Source organism: Halichoerus grypus, chromosome 9 (assembly GCF_964656455.1).
Source record: "Halichoerus grypus chromosome 9, mHalGry1.hap1.1, whole genome shotgun sequence".
In the NCBI taxonomy this organism is placed as follows: Eukaryota; Metazoa; Chordata; class Mammalia; order Carnivora; family Phocidae; genus Halichoerus; species Halichoerus grypus.
The window spans coordinates 117,501,758-117,516,457 of record NC_135720.1 but is presented as its reverse complement, the minus strand read 5'-3'; the positions used below and the strand labels follow the sequence as shown (position 1 = coordinate 117,516,457).

Genomic DNA, 14,700 nt, shown 5'->3' with positions numbered 1-14,700 from the left:
AAACCTAGATTTCTGCCATTCTGGGTAGCCCTGTATTTCCTTTTGGTGTCCACTTCTCCCATCTGTCCAGTTGATATTTCCCTTTGTTTTTTAAGGTAATTCTCCAAGAAGCTGGGTCTCATCAGATCCCATTTAGAACCATGTGCTGAAAACCCAGTAGATGGCCACCATCCTAAGCCCATGTGGTAGCCCAGGGGAAAGGAAACCAAGTTACCTCATAGCAGTAGAGGTGTACCTATAAGGAAGGGGTAGGGTTTTCTATTCTAGAGCAGTTTTGGAGAGGGATATTCAGGCTATTGAGTCCTAATTTCCAGGAATTTCCCTGCTCCTCTCAGCTTCAGGAGAGGTGTTGACAGTATTATCTCTATTTTTTGTCTTCTTCCAAGCTCTGTCCTGAGCTGTTTTTTTCGCAGGGGTCTGCCCCACTCTGTTAAACAGGATCCTCCCTCTCCTATATAACCTCCTTCATGTTGGATTCCTTCCTTTTACCCTGGTTGGAGAAGGGGGCCAAGAGGGGGAAGAGGGACTAGCCTCCAGAAAGGCCTTCCCCCTCCCCACCTTTTCTTAGCAAACACCCAGCTCTGCTGTGTATATATGGAAAGGTGTGTATTGCCACCTAAATCTTCTGAATCATTTTTCCAGAGAGGGGACAAGGAGACCCTCCATCTTGGGCAACATCTCATTTCTTCCTTTTGCTATTCCCTCCCCCCGCCCTTGGCTTCATCCTGTCCTACACTTCAAATTTCTATTTTGTGTTGAACTTGCTTTTTTTCATATTGAAAAGATAACATTGCCCCAAGAGCCAAAAATAAATGACAACTGAAAAAAAGTTGTGAGATGTGTGCTCATTTAGGGAAAGCCTACCAGTGGTACATGAGGCTCACGTTCAGCTACACATAAACTTAGCTCTCCATAAACTGAGATTATCCTTACACTTAATTGACCCTCCTATCTTAACCCCGGTACCCAAACCACCCCACCACCTTCACTAACAGCCTCAATAACCGGGATAGGCACAGGCTCAGATACTGGGTCAATGGACAGAAGCAGGAATTGAGATGAATGTTAAAATAGGGCATAAGTGGTTCCCAGACCATCGACATCCTCTTGGAACTTGGAGAAATGGAGATCTTCAGGCCTACCCAGAAGTACTGAGCCAGAAACCAGTTAACTAGCAATCTATTTTAACAGTACTCCAGGAGAATCTTGTAAGTGCAGAGCTGAAAGCTATTACTGCCCCACTTCCAGTGTATAGCACATCCAGGGTTCATTTGGGTTATTGTATCTTGCTGTTTTCTCTTACCCTTTGGGATTTTCTCATTAACATAAAGGAAAGATAACCAGTGGGGGATATCAGGTAACGGTCCCATTCTAAAGTAACACTTCCACCTAATACAACATGCTTCTAAGTACACAAAGTAAGTCTCAGAGCTACCCTGGAAATTTAAGTCTATAATTTTCCTTGGCCCTATTTTCAGTAATTCTGGGGACTAGTTCAAGTCTCACCACTTCTTCCATTTCAGTATGCTTTTTCTGCCTAAAACCAAATTTTGCAGAAAAAAAGTTGTACAATTTTAACAGTGTACAAGGTAACTTCTCCCATTCTAAAAAGTCTATTGAAGGGAATAAGCTACATTCCAGCGTTCATTTTGAATGAGTTCTGCTTTATTAAGTTAATCAGCATTACTACCTTTTAACAGCAGTTGATTTGACAAAGTTGAGAACCTCCAGGCCATCCCTCAGTTTTGGTCAGGAAAATTCCAGACCATAGGTACACACAGTCTAATTAGGAAGTTAAATTGGGGGTGAGTAGGATAATCAGAAGGCTGGCATGGAACCCCTGGGGGACTGGTAGTCTTGGCAGTGTGGGGTTGGGAAGAGTAACCCTTCCCCTCCAAGGCAAGCCACAAGGCTATTTGGCAAGGAGATGAGGGGTGAAACCCCACTGTCAAGGGCATGCTCAGGGAAGCCAGCTCTGCATGCAGTATGGGGACCATTGTGGCAACCATGAGGCTAGGCATTGGCAACGGTTGGCTCAAGCTGTTCGCAAAGGCTTGTGGTTAACCTGGTAAAAAGACAAAAGGGATGACACTTGGGAACCCTGTACCCTGTTCTCCCAGATCCCCATTTGGATGAGGGCCGCAGGGACGACACACATTTCCAGAAGTCTTCTAAGATGTTTTTTTCTGCCGCCCTACCCTACCCTCTTGTCAAGCAGTAATTAGGACCATTATACAGCAACAATCACTGAAAAGGAGTGGAGGGGGCTAGAGCCCTGCTTGCACAGACCCTCCTTAGCTCCTAATCTTTCAGTGCTTTCAATGCCGGCCTCAAGAAGGATCCAAGGAACCCAGCTTGAAGGTCACTGGTATGGTCTACTGCTTTCACTTATATATATATAATTTTTTTTTTTAAGATTTTATTTATTTTTGACACAGAGAGTGCACAAACAGGGGAAGCAGCAGGCAGAGGGAGAGGGAGAAGCAGGCCTCCCGCTGAGCAGGGAGCCCGATGTGGGGCTCGATCCCAGGACCCTGGGATCATGACCTGAGCCAAAGGCAGACGCTCAACCGTCCGAGTCACCCAGGCGCCCCTGTAATTTTTTTTTTAAAGGTACTTTGAGAGAGAGAGAGAGAGAGAGAATGTGCACAAGCAGGGGGAAGAGCACAGGGGGAGGGAGAGGGACAAGCAGACCCTGCACTGAGTGTAGAGCCCAACGCAGGCCTATCCCAGGACCCTAAGATCACGACCTGAGCCATAACCAAGAGTTGGACGCTTAACCAACTGAGCCACCCAGGCGCCCCTATATCACTTTTTAAGCACACTCATATATAGTATGTGCCAAGCGCTGTCCTAAACACTGAAAATATTTACTCATTTAATCCCCTTAACAATTCAATAGAGTAGATGCTATTATTAACCCGATTTTAAGATGAGGAAAGAGGTACAGAGAAATAGCTAACTTGTCTAAGGTCACAGCTAGCATGCACTGGAGCCAGGATTCACACCACAACAGTATGGTTCCAGAGCCGGCTCTCTGACCTCTATCATAATCTATAGGTGAATAGACAGGCACCAAGAAAAGCCATGATATGCCTTGGAATCAATTGTCAACAGGCTGCAACCAGTTCCTTGTACTGGTGGGGTGACCACAAGGCTCTAGAAGACAGTCAGCCTGGGTTTTTGAAATCTAGCTTTACCAGCTAGCTGTATGACAGGGGCACAGTTCCTTAACATATTGCAAGTTGTTTCTTTACTTTGTAAAATACCATACACCCAAAGGATGGTTTGATTTAAAAAACCAAGCAACCATTTATGTAGAAGCTTAGCACTGTGGGGGCGCCCGAGTGGCTCAGTTGGTTAAGTGTCTGTCTTAGGCTCAGGTCATGATCCCAGGGTCCTGGCATCAGGTTCTCTGCTCAGCGGGGAGTCTGTTTCGCCCTCTCCCCCACCCCCACTCATGCTTTCTCTCTCTCTCTGCAGTAAATAAATAAAATCTTTAAAAAAAAAAAAAGAAGAAGAAGCTTAGCACTGTGTCTAGCATATAGAAAGCAAAAATGTCGGTGGCTCCCGAGCCTCCTTGGTGCTGGTCTAGTACTAGGCCTGCTGCATCACATGCCCCAGGAACCCAGAAACTCACAGAAAATCCACAGCTCCCACCCTAGAGACCCTCACCTGGGAGATGCTGACGCCTGTGAGTCTCTCCACGCTCTCTGGCAGGCGGCTCAGGATGTCCAGTACTTCCCCGGTCACCTTGGCTGCCCCCATGGTCCCACCTCCACTGGACACCAGTGTGATCTTATTGGCTGAGGTCAAGGGACCACTGATCTCCTCTGCTACCTGGTAGGTGAGAGATGCCCACTCAGCACCTGTGGTCTGACCACACCCCTCCTAAAATGCCTTACCCTGGGCTTCAAGATCCTTGATCTTCTTCACTTTCTAAGGATCATTCTTCCTCACTTCGGTCACTGGCTTATAATTCCCACCCCTAATCTAGAGTCCCCTAGCCTGGTTCTCCCCAAGCCCCTCATTTCCCCCCACCCTACAATCCCTGGTTCTGTTCCTCTCCTGGTGCCCACACAACCTCCAGACCTGGGGCAGCTTCTCCAGCAGCATGTCCAGCTGAGCAGCCTCCTGGTACAGCTGGAATGCTTCTGCCTTCTTGGCCATCTGCTCGGCCTCAGCCCGGGCTCGAGCCCCTATGGCAAAGGCCTCGGCCTCCCCACGCATCTGAGAACGGTACAGGAAACCGTGGTACTGATGGCTGTAGTTAAGGACAAGTAACCCCAGCTCAAACAGCAACCCCCACTCACTCCACAGGCCAGCAAGAGCCACCTCTTAACTCACCCTCACAGACTCAGCTTCTGCCTCAGCCTGCATAATCAGCTGGGACCTGGGCACAGAAAGGGAAGTGGGGGGAGGCACTGAGGAAAGGCGAGAGGCAGGCCCCGCTGGAGAGACACAGGCTTCTGTAACCCGCGTTCCGTAGGAGTGCAGGTAGGGAGGGCCTCAGCTCTTCATATGGGGGCACGCAGGTGGTAAAGGACTAGGAGGGGCCTGGGAGGGGGCATTTACTTCTCTGCCTCAGCTAGGCGCTCCAGCTTGTAGCGCTCAGCTTCCGCCGGCTTCCGAACTCGGGCCTCCAGCTCCTTCTCTCGTCGGGCGATCTCCTGTTCCTGCACTGCCACCTGCTGGGCCCGCTCCACCACCTGCACCTGTACCCGCTGCTCCTCGATCTGCTGCTTAGTTTTGGCCACCTGGGTAGGAGCAATGCTCAACATCAGAGCTGAAGAGCAAGCTCCCAGGCACCACGCAGAGAAGCCAGGGCCAGGGCTCCAGGGTGAGATATAAAAATAGAGCAGGTACATGAAATCAGTCCCTGGTGGGCTCAGCCAGCCCAGTGGAGTCCATTTCCCATATGGATCCCAATCATGGGTTGGGGGATGGCCTGATCCTCCTCAGAGGCAGCACTGAGGGTAGGACGTTTTCCAAGCAACCTCGGCATCAAGAGCTGGATAGGGCTGGCATCCGGTCCCTGTTCTCCCTCAGGCCAGGCTAAGTGTCCCTCTGCTGAGCTCCCATAATAGTCTATTTCTCCGCAGTGTCCCTCTCTAGAGTATGAGCACCTGGAGGGCTCTGATGCATGGTGGCCGTCTTCCACCTCCAGCCTCACTCCAACCCATCCACTTCTCTCCATCTGGGCTGCTGTAAGCTTCCTGCAAGCCGCCATCAACTCCAGCCCTCCCTGCAATAGCTTCCTACTGGTTTGGTGGTGTGTGGGGGGGTGTGTATGTCTCTTTTCCATTTTTATCTTTTGTAAATGGTACACATTCAAAGAAAAAAAAAATGAACAGTGAGAAGCAAGGTTTGTGTCCACTTATTTCCTCAAACTACCTTGTTCCCTTCCTCAGAGGCAACCATTATAACCTGCTTCTTCTGTATTCTTCTTCCAGGGACATTCTAAACGTTGACAAGAACAAGTACACATAGAATTCCTCCTATTTAGGCATATTTCATTTTCTTATTCCTGTGGAGTACAGAGATCTGAAGGCTCTTGCCAAGATTTTGGTGAGGAGAGGTACCAGAGAGGAACATGCTTCTTTATTGCTCCGCTGCTCTGGCTCAGCCATGAACCATCATCCCTGCGGGTCTTATCAAGAGCAGAGATGATGCCCCTGCCTTTACTGCACCCATGTGTTCACTCCACAGGAAAGGTGCTTCTGGATGTGGCACCCTGTGCTATCTCTGACCCTAAAATTTCAGACCGGTTCCGAACTGGACTAGTTGCTCTCTCCCTCAGTGTGCAGGATCTCTCTCTCTCTGTTGGAGCCCCTCCTGCCCACCTTTTGATGAAATAACCCTCAGTAGCTTCCTTGGAAGAAGTACATGGGCAGTACGTTTTTTGAGATCTTGCTTTTCTGAGATTTTTATTCTTTCTATTTGAATGACAGATTGAGTACAGGTTACTATGTTAGAATTCATTTTCTATCTGAATTTTGAAGTTATTGCTCCATGGTCTTCAAGCTTCTTGAGAAATCTGAAGTCATTTTGATGCCTGACCCTTTGTGACCTGTTCTTTCTCTCTGGAAGCTTTTAGATCCTTTCTTTGTTCTCCATGTTAAGAAATTTCACAGGATTGTTGTTTTATTGTGCATTTGTGGACTATTTCAATCTAGAAAGTCATACCTTTCAGAACAGATAAAACATTAAAAATTTTTTTCCATTGGTGATTTTCCTCCCATTTTCTTTATTCTGTTGATTTATTAGATTAATAAATCTGTAGGTTAGGATTAATAAATTTATTACAATTAAAATCTATTAGAATTAGATGAATAAATCCATAGATTCATTAGAATTTCTTCACTGTGTTTTTTTCCCCTCATTTCTGCCATCCTACTGATTTCTAAGAGCTCTTTTTTTGTTTTCTGTTCTATGCCCTGATTTTCTAGATGTGAATTCTTCTCTTATTTCACTGAGGATATTAAAAAAAAATTTTAAGTTTTCTTCTCCCTTCATAGTATGTATCCTCCAAACTGTTTTGCTGTTCGTGGTTTTAGTCTCAGACTTTAACACTGCAGGATTCCCTCATATATCAGGTAATCCTTGGCTGGCTGCTCACAGTGAAGGAGGTCTAAAACAGTGAAAGGAAACTGTGAGCGTGTGGGTGACTGTGGGCACGTGGCTGAGGCTTGCTGACTCTGAGCTTTACTCTAAGCTTTACTCCAGGGTGATCTGGGCAGGTCATCTGCTGAGGAACCCATGATTCAGGATCCTTAAAGTCTTTCCCTTTGGATTGGTCATGTTCCTCAGCACAGTCTTCTGATGACTTCTTTGGAAGATGGGAGTGTCTGGGGGCCAAATGCGGTAACGGGGTTAGGGGAGGCTGTCAGCATTTAGATTCAATGGTCACATCGTGCCAGCCACTGATCAAGTACCACTGGCTTAGTTACTTTCGATGTCTTTCCGGCTTCCAAAACGATACTATGCTTTCTGTTCCTTCTGATCCTATTCTCTCCATCTGTTTTCTCCTTCTCCATCACACTGTGTGTGTTTTTAGTGAGGTTTTGGAGGGAGTGCAATTAACTGTATTTTTTCAATCCATCATCTCTGAAAAAGCTTCCAACTTATCTTCCTGCTTCCTCTCTTGTCCTCTGAGAGTCAATTCTCCACACAACAGCCAGAATGATCCTTGTAAAAATGTAAATTAGACCATGGCACCTCCCTGCTTAAAGTTCTCCAATAGCATTCCACTGGGCTTTGAATTCTCTTCTAAGTCTCCAACACGGCCACCTGAACCCTATGTGACCTGGCCCTGCCTGCCTCACCATCTTACTCACAGCATACCAGCCCCACCAGATCAGAACCCTCCTCTCTGTTCTTGGGACACACCAAGCTCTTTCCTACCTCAGGGCCTTTGCATGTGATGGTCCTCTGCCTAACCACATATGGCTATTTATATCTAAAATTAATTAAAATTAAATAAAATTTAAAATTGTCTTCAGTCACATTTCACTAGCCACAGTTCCACAAGCCACATTTCACGCACTCAATATCACAGCACAGATTTACAGCATTTCCATCATCAAAGAAAGTTCTATCTGAACAGCCTAGAATGCTCTTGGCCCACAACTCTTTACACTGCTGGCTCCTTCTCATCTTCAGGTTTATCTCATAAATCACTTCCTCACTGAAGCTTTTTGGATCACCCCCAACCTAATATAGTACCTCTCCACTGTTTTTTTCATCACTCTATCTATTTCCTTCATAGCATTTAAACAAGATAGTCAGAACCTATGAGAGTTATTTACTTGCTTATTAGCTGTTGCCTGTGTTATACGCTCCACAAGGGCAGGAATCCTTTCTGTCTCATTCATACTTACATCCTCACTTCCAGAACAATGTCTGGCACATAGCAGGCACTTAATAGGTATTTGCTGAATGAATCCTTATTTCCCCAAGCACCTAGCACAAAGCCTGGCACAAAATAAAGAACTGATAAAAGTTGGAACAGAGCCCAAACCAGCCCAATCCTTTGATTTACAGATAAGGAAAGCCTATTTAGGTTAAGGACCACGCAAAAGTTAATGGTTTCCACTATGTTAATGCTTCTCAAACTCCAATGTGTACATGAATCCCCTAGGGATTTTGTTAAAATGCAGATTCTAGGGGCACCTGGCTGGCTCAGTCGGTAGAGCATGCAACTCTTGATCTCACGGTCATGCATTCAAGCCCCAGTTCGGGCGTGGAGCCTACTTTAAAAAAATCAATGCAGGGGCGCCTGGGTGGCTCAGTCGGTTAAGCGTCTGCCTTCGGCTCAGGTTATGATCCCAGGGTCCCGGGATTGAGTCCCACATTGGGCTCCCTGCTGGGCGGGGAGCCTGCTTCTCCCTCTGCCCCTTCCCCCTGCTCATGCTCTTGCTTGCTCTCTCTCTCTCAAATGAATAAATAAAAAATCTTTAAAAAAACAAAAATAAATAAAAAATAAAAAAAACAATGCAGATTCTGATTCAGTCAGTAGGACTGGAGCTGGAGATTTTGTATCTAATAAGCTCCACAGTGATGCTGATGCTGCTGGTAGGCAGACCACACTGAGGAGCCAAGTACTATGCCACACTCAATTACCTGTCAAACCACCAGGAACTTAACATCATAAGCTAAAGCCGTTTTGTACTTCATCATCCTTTAAGCCTATACCAACTCTTGGCAAAAACAAATTTCCTAATATTGCTATCCTTTGGGTAAAGGTCTCAAAGTACAGTTGATTCTCATTATTCATGGTAGATCTGTTCTATAAAGTAGCCATGAATACTGAATTAGCAAATACTTATTTTGTTATTAGGGGAAATATACGGTTAGGTTCCTGTGAGCCCCTGTTCATGACAGATCAGTATATATCCTTGCTATATATGTGTTTCTGTTTAAAGATACCTTATGTGCTATACACTGTTGATTCATTAACAGTGAAGTTGCTGCCCACAGCACTATAACTCATGCCTGAAAGAAGCTTATCTAACACATGTAATTTCTCTATAAGGCATATCATAACCTCCTTGCACTCAGGAACACTTAACACTTTAGCAGTAGGTTTGGGGGCCATCTTAAACAGCAAAATCAAAAAATGTAGCAGTAAATATACTGTGAAAATGACACTTTATATCATTAGAGCTGAAACAAGAAGGCAGAACATCTTGTTCAACCTCAAATGCACATCAGGCAACTCAAATTTTTCATTGCTCTGTGCATGTCTGCAAATGGTCACAAAGGTGCCACAAGGACTGTTTCTGGGGTTACCAGTAAATTTGAGTGAGTAGGCAAATTCTCAAATACAGAATCTGCAAACAAGGAGGACTGACCATGCCACCTTGCAATATCAAGGGCTGCCCATATCTCACTTTGCAGGATTCAAAGCCCAAGTCCATGTTTTCCTTCCCCATGCCCTTCTTGGATCACCAGGGCTGCTACGAGCCCATGGAAAATCAGAAAAAGGTGCCCCCTCGCACAGCATGGCGAGTGTGGAGCATGGGCTGGATCTTAGCTCTGCTTCAGCCACTCATCCAGGTGCCCTTACCCAGCGGACAATCTGCCCAAACATATGATCCCATCCTACTGACCATATCCCTTCTTGGCCTTTACTTTGCTTTTCAACTGAAATGCTTAGGTCTTTCAAATCTTCCTCATATGGAGGAGTTGGGTCAGAAATGTAGAGCCAGAATAAAGGGATCAGAGTTAGAATATGAGAAAATGTGGTGGCCTAAGACGGAGGGCTTGAGAGGAACTAACTGCCCAGTGTGAGAGCTCTGACCTGAAGTTGATAGGCCAGGTCAGCCTGCGCTCGGCGGGTGTTGACCTCGATGTCATATGCAGCCTTCTTTAGCTCATAGTCTCTCTGCGCCTTGGCCATCTCGATCTCACTCAGGTACTGAGCAGACACTTTTTCCTGCTTAGCTTTGGCTTCCTGTCCACACAGAAATCAGGGAGGAAATTAGAGCAGGGAGAAGAAGGCCCCAGGGGGAGAGCCTGCTCCTCACCAGGCTCCCCTGCACGTGGCCTCATCTATTTCCTCTGCCAACCCGGCTCTACAAGCCCTCACTCAGTTGTGCCCCTTCCATCCCCTCTCCCGCTGCATGCCCAAGAAGTCCACGGTGACCAAGTGATTCCCCCAAGTGGAATCTCTCTCACCCGGATCCCAGCGTCTCTTTTGGCTTCTGCTTCCCCAATCCGAGCATCTTTTTGGACTTGAGCTGTTCTAGCCTTCCCTAAGGAGTGCAAATAGTCCTGTGAGAGAGAAGCAGCAATCAGAATTCTCGGGAGGGTTTAAGAGATGGGGGCAGGGAACTGGAGAGGATCAGCTACCTAAGTTTACCTGATCATCATGAATGTCCTTCAGGGTGTAGCTAACCACACTGATGCCCATGTTGACCAGGTCTGAGGAGGCCACTTTGAAAACTTGCTCTGAGAATTTCTGCCTGTCCTTATAGATTTCCTAGGGTAACAGAACGGTGGGAAGTAGGAACTTAAGCTCTCAGTCCTCTGGCTACTGTCTCCCAGAGACTAGCAGGGTCCTTAGGTGCCACTCACTCTGGCATCTCTTCCAGATCTTTCCCTGCCCTCAAGCCCACCTCCACAGTCATGTGAGCCATGATAGCCCTCTGGTGGCCCTCCAGAGTCTCCAGTGCAATGTGGGCAATCTCAGCCTCCGTCTTTCCCAGAAACATCTGGCAGGCAGCCGCCAACATCTCCTTGTTCTGCCCCTGGATTTTCACCTGTAACCAGAGTAGGGATAGGGAAAGTGTGGTGAAGGTCTCATGAAGCCAGGTAGGAAGCAGGAAGAGAATGGAAGAGTCAAGTGCCCTGGGAGTCCCTGGAGAAGGCGAGACTTAGCAGAGACATTTCTCTGCAGCCAGAGATTGGGAAGGCCATGGTCAGAAAATTCGTAATGTCTGGGGACAAAGAAGGTGATGAGGGAATGGACTCTGGTGGGGAAAGGCTCTGAAAGCCTCACCTGGGCAATGCCAGTGACTGAGATGGGGACCCCATGGCGAGTGTAAACCTTTTCACTCTTGACATTGAGGGTCAGTGTGTTGAGAGAGATCCTATGGGAAAAAGAAGGAGTGGACAGTGAGAAAAAAAGAAAAGAGAGAAAACTGGGGTTCCCCTTCCCTGGTTCTTTTTCTACCTACCTCTGGATTTGCTGGATGCAGGGCAGGACAAAGACACGTCCTCCAGCCACCATGACTGGGGGGCTTCGGCAGAAACCTGCAAGGTGCGGGGGCAGTAAACCGCAGTGGCAGGGGCAGGGCTAGAATATGGAAGACTGAAAAACTGGAGTGGGGTGGGGGATAATCCCCACAAGGAAATCTGGGAGCTGGAGGGGAGGCAGTCTGGGCCTTGGAAGGGCAGCACTGGGAATCACAAGTGGGTGGCTTGCAGCCATGGAGGTGGGGTGCGTGTGTGCGTGGGTGGGGTGGACAGAAGGCCCGGGCCTGGGGAGCTGGTAGGGAGAAGGGTAAGGGGTAGAGGCCGGACCACAAGGGTTTGGGGGGCACTGGCTGAGAAGAGAACATTACTTACCGGAGACCACCATGGCCTCATTTGGGCCACAGGTAAAAAACATGGCTCAGGTTGAAGCTGGAGGAAAGGGAGAGAAAGCCTTTGCGGGCGGGGTCCACAGGAGTGAATGTTCTCTCTTTCCCGTCAGTCTCGTCCAATCTCCAGCCACCAGGGCCCAGTCCCTTCCGCACCCGTGGGTCCGCTAAGGCATTTCCCTGTTAAGTCGCACAGGTCCCCAGCTGCTCCCTCCGCCTCCCGCCGGCTTACGGCCACTCCCTTCCCCCTCCCGCCTTCGGTGAGGAGTTTCTCGCTCCTCTGATAAAGCTCTCCCGCGCCTAGAGGCCCCCAGACCTTGCGGCACCCTCCCTGCTCCTCCGCAGTCCGATTACATCTCCCTTCCCCACCTACCTGCCCGCACGCGGGCGGCGGCCCGGTCGGGGCGCGCAGCGGGTCTGGGAGCGGAGCAGCGGTCGGGGGGGTGGAGGGGACAGCCTTCCAGCCAGCCCGGCCGACGCTCGCGCCCCTCACTCGGCCGCACCCTGTTGCTGCGGCAGACGCGACCCCGCCCCCCCGCGGCGGGCCACCCTCCGCCCCGCCCCTTTCCCGGCAAGCCGCGCTCGCGGCCGCAGCCCGCCTCCGGCCGGGCCTACCCCGCCTGGCCCGCTTGCTGGGCGAGCAGCCAGCCCCGCCGCCCGCCTTCCCCGGCCGGGAGCTCCGCCCCGGGAAGCGGGACGTGACCTCCGTGAGCCTGCAACCCACGGCCGGGGAGATTGCCCCATCTCTGATTTGCCCCGCGGTAACTGGGAAAACCGCACACTGGGCAACGAAAGACTGCATCCGGTCACCTGGGGCGGAGCGCCTGCTGGGGACGTGGCCCCAGCTCCGCCTGCCTGGCCTTGGCGCCGGAAGGCGGGGAGGGGTGGGGAATCGCCGCTAGCAAAGATTCGTACACTCAGATGACTGACAATAAATCGACTTTATTTGTGTTCACAGAACATACCGGGCGACCCCACAGCCGCCCGCTGACAGCCCACCGACCTTCGACACCCTAGCCACCCCTTGGGGGCAACTTCGAGAAGATCGAAGGCCAAGGACCTTATCCCCAATGGTCCGCCAAAGCAGTAGATCCAAGGAGCTGAAATCCTGGAGGACGGAATACCAGTCCCTAAACTACGACCCACCACCATCCTTGATTCTCAGCCCGGGCGCTCTCCCAGATCCAGGACCTTTCCATTCGTTCTGAAGAACCAAAGCGCCCAGCCTCCACCTTTCCCACAAAGCTCAACAAATACCAAGAGTTGTGCATTTTCAGCAGGGAGGCACATCTCACACCCCTGCATAAGTTAAAATAAATATTACATACACCCCTCCATCACCTAGGGGGACATACATAAATACATATAAATATTAATTAGGATCAGTAAGAAATAAATTAATGACGCTCTTCCCCACGCGGCCTAGCCCGGGAGTGTCGGTGCGGAGTGTAGGTGCTCGTTTCCTCCCAGGCTTGGGCTGGCGTCTCCGCTGCAGTGTTTTGAGTTTAAGTTGCCTCGGAAGTCCCAGTTTGGGATACGCTCTCGCGCACCAGGTACACCTGGTGTTTCTTTGGTTTTTCGGATTCTTTTGAGTGGGGGGATGTGGGGAGTCCCGGTTAGAAGGCGGCCGGGTGTTGTTGTAGGAAAGTGCTGAGGTCCAGAGCGTAGTCCGAGGGCTCAGAGGTCAGATTAAGGGGCTCGAGGACCGGGGGCGCCGGGGTGGGCGCGGGGGCTGCGCCGCTGGGGGGGTCCTCCGGGGCCAGCGGTGCCGGCACGCCCTCTTCAGCCATCAGGATCTGGCAGAAGATGACGGTGAGCAGGAGAAAAAGGAGCCTTTTGGCAGGGTTCGGATCCTCGACTGGCAGCTGGCGCCGGACCTGAAGAGAGACAACAAAGGCGACAGGTTGGCTGAGGACCCCGGCGTCCGGCCGTTCCCCCTGCCCCTCCGGCTGCCCACTTCCACGACACTCACCATTCGTGGGTAGAGGACCCTACGGCTGCGCTTCCGATGCCCGCGGGAGGCGCTGGGGCGCGCGGCAGGGGCCACCGCGGGCTCTGGGAGTGGGTCGAAGGTGAAGATCTCCGGACCAGAGCCCCGCCGGGGTCCGGGGCTGGCGGAGGAGACCGGGGTCGGGGCCCGCAGGACGGTCATGGTGGGGAGGGAGCTGCGAGAGTGACACATTGCGCACTGAGCGGAGCGGAAGGCCGACTGCGGACCGGCAGCGGTGCCGAGCAAATTATGTGCGCCCCAGAATTGGGCGGGTCCTTCTCGACTCCACCCGCGGCTGGGAGTGGTGGCCGGAGCAAGCTGGAAATTCCGGCGGTTAAGCAAAGAGAGGGGGTGGTGACTTGGCCTGTGCAACCTAGCGCTGAAGTGTGTGTTGTGAGTGTGTGAGTTGTGAGTGGGATGGGTGAGATCCCGGGCTGCAGGCACATGTCAGGGCATGTGGTAGCTGGAGATCGGCCAGCAGAGAGCTTAGGAGGTGGTTGGGCCGCTGGCCCCATCTCTGGGGGGGCAGGAGGACTGACAAATCTGGCCATGCTGGGACAATAGTGACCCAGCAGAGTCAAGGAATTACGGTTACACACGCACATTCATACACTTGTAGCTACATATAGAAAACACACGCTCGCCAAGAGGAAAGTCATTACAGAAATAGCCAAGAAGACAGAGAAATGAACACACTAGTACACACAGACATGATGTTGCCTGTCTCAGCACACACCACATTGTAGGGGTAGAAAAATAGTCCTTTCTTTCCTTCTAGCTTCTTGGGCTGGTCTAATAATTAAATTGATGTAAGTAACAGGAGAAAAACAGATTTAACTATGTACCTCAGGAGCCCAAGAAGCCAGGAGATTCAAAGGCAATTGAGGTTTATATGCCATCTCGAGCTAAGGAACGGAACAGGGGCCTGGGGCTTCAAAAGGGAGGAGGGCAATTCACCGGCAGATGTTTGGGAGTCAGATGTTTGCCCTGCCTAGCAGGTAAGTCTTTTAGATAAAAAGTTATCTCTGGTAATAGCTGTCTTTGTGGTTCAGGCCCCTATCTAAATTCTTCTAGGCAGTTAAGGGAGAGGTAAAAAGCTTTTCCCCCCGAGTCTGCTGGGTGTTG

At 50.0% G+C, this 14,700-nt stretch overlaps 2 protein-coding genes across 4 annotated transcripts; both read right to left on the bottom strand.

Annotated features, from left to right (window-relative positions):
- Positions 1-1,643: 1,643 nt before the first annotated feature.
- Positions 1,644-12,115, bottom strand: FLOT1 (flotillin 1). 3 transcript variants are annotated; one of them, XM_036120422.2, is made up of 13 exons: positions 11,959-12,115; positions 11,572-11,628; positions 11,181-11,256; positions 11,003-11,093; positions 10,620-10,763; positions 10,364-10,483; positions 10,180-10,275; positions 9,803-9,955; positions 4,576-4,757; positions 4,348-4,393; positions 4,093-4,230; positions 3,676-3,840; positions 1,644-2,065 (listed from the first exon to the last, which is right to left on the bottom strand). In XM_036120422.2, exons 2-13 carry the CDS (start codon positions 11,612-11,614, stop codon positions 2,036-2,038), a joined length of 1,284 nt encoding a protein of 427 aa, XP_035976315.1. In that variant the 5' UTR covers positions 11,615-11,628; positions 11,959-12,115; the 3' UTR covers positions 1,644-2,035. The 3 variants fall into 3 exon arrangements, with proteins under 3 accessions (XP_035976315.1, XP_035976314.1, XP_077911722.1); XM_036120421.2 differs by having other exon boundaries at positions 11,572-11,765; positions 11,959-12,113; XM_078055596.1 differs by lacking the exons at positions 11,003-11,093; positions 11,959-12,115 and having other exon boundaries at positions 11,572-11,633.
- Positions 12,116-12,507: 392 nt separating this feature from the next.
- IER3 (immediate early response 3) lies at positions 12,508-13,824 on the bottom strand. The gene is made up of 2 exons (XM_036120426.2): positions 13,558-13,824; positions 12,508-13,462 (listed from the first exon to the last, which is right to left on the bottom strand). The coding sequence occupies exons 1-2, from the start codon at positions 13,765-13,767 to the stop codon at positions 13,202-13,204; spliced, it is 471 nt and encodes a 156-aa protein (XP_035976319.1). The 5' UTR covers positions 13,768-13,824; the 3' UTR covers positions 12,508-13,201.
- Between the last annotated feature and the right edge of the window lie 876 nt (positions 13,825-14,700).

What these genes read in the sequence shown, in the direction of transcription:
- FLOT1 (XM_036120422.2), bottom strand. Translation starts at nt 11,614, where the DNA reads ATGTTTTTTACCTGTGGCCCAAATGAGGCCATGGTGGTCTCCG. An exon ending in CAGTCACTGGCATTGCCCAG is followed by an intron (nt 10,764 to 11,002) that starts GTGAGGCTTTCA and finishes CTCTGGTTACAG; the next exon opens with GTGAAAATCCAGGGGCAGAA. An exon ending in ACCTGGCCTATCAACTTCAG is followed by an intron (nt 4,758 to 9,802) that starts GTCAGAGCTCTC and finishes GCTCCTACCCAG; the next exon opens with GTGGCCAAAACTAAGCAGCA.
- IER3 (XM_036120426.2), bottom strand. Translation starts at nt 13,767, where the DNA reads ATGTGTCACTCTCGCAGCTCCCTCCCCACCATGACCGTCCTGCGGGCC. An exon ending in GGGTCCTCTACCCACGAATG is followed by an intron (nt 13,463 to 13,557) that starts GTGAGTGTCGTG and finishes GTCTCTCTTCAG; the next exon opens with GTCCGGCGCCAGCTGCCAGT.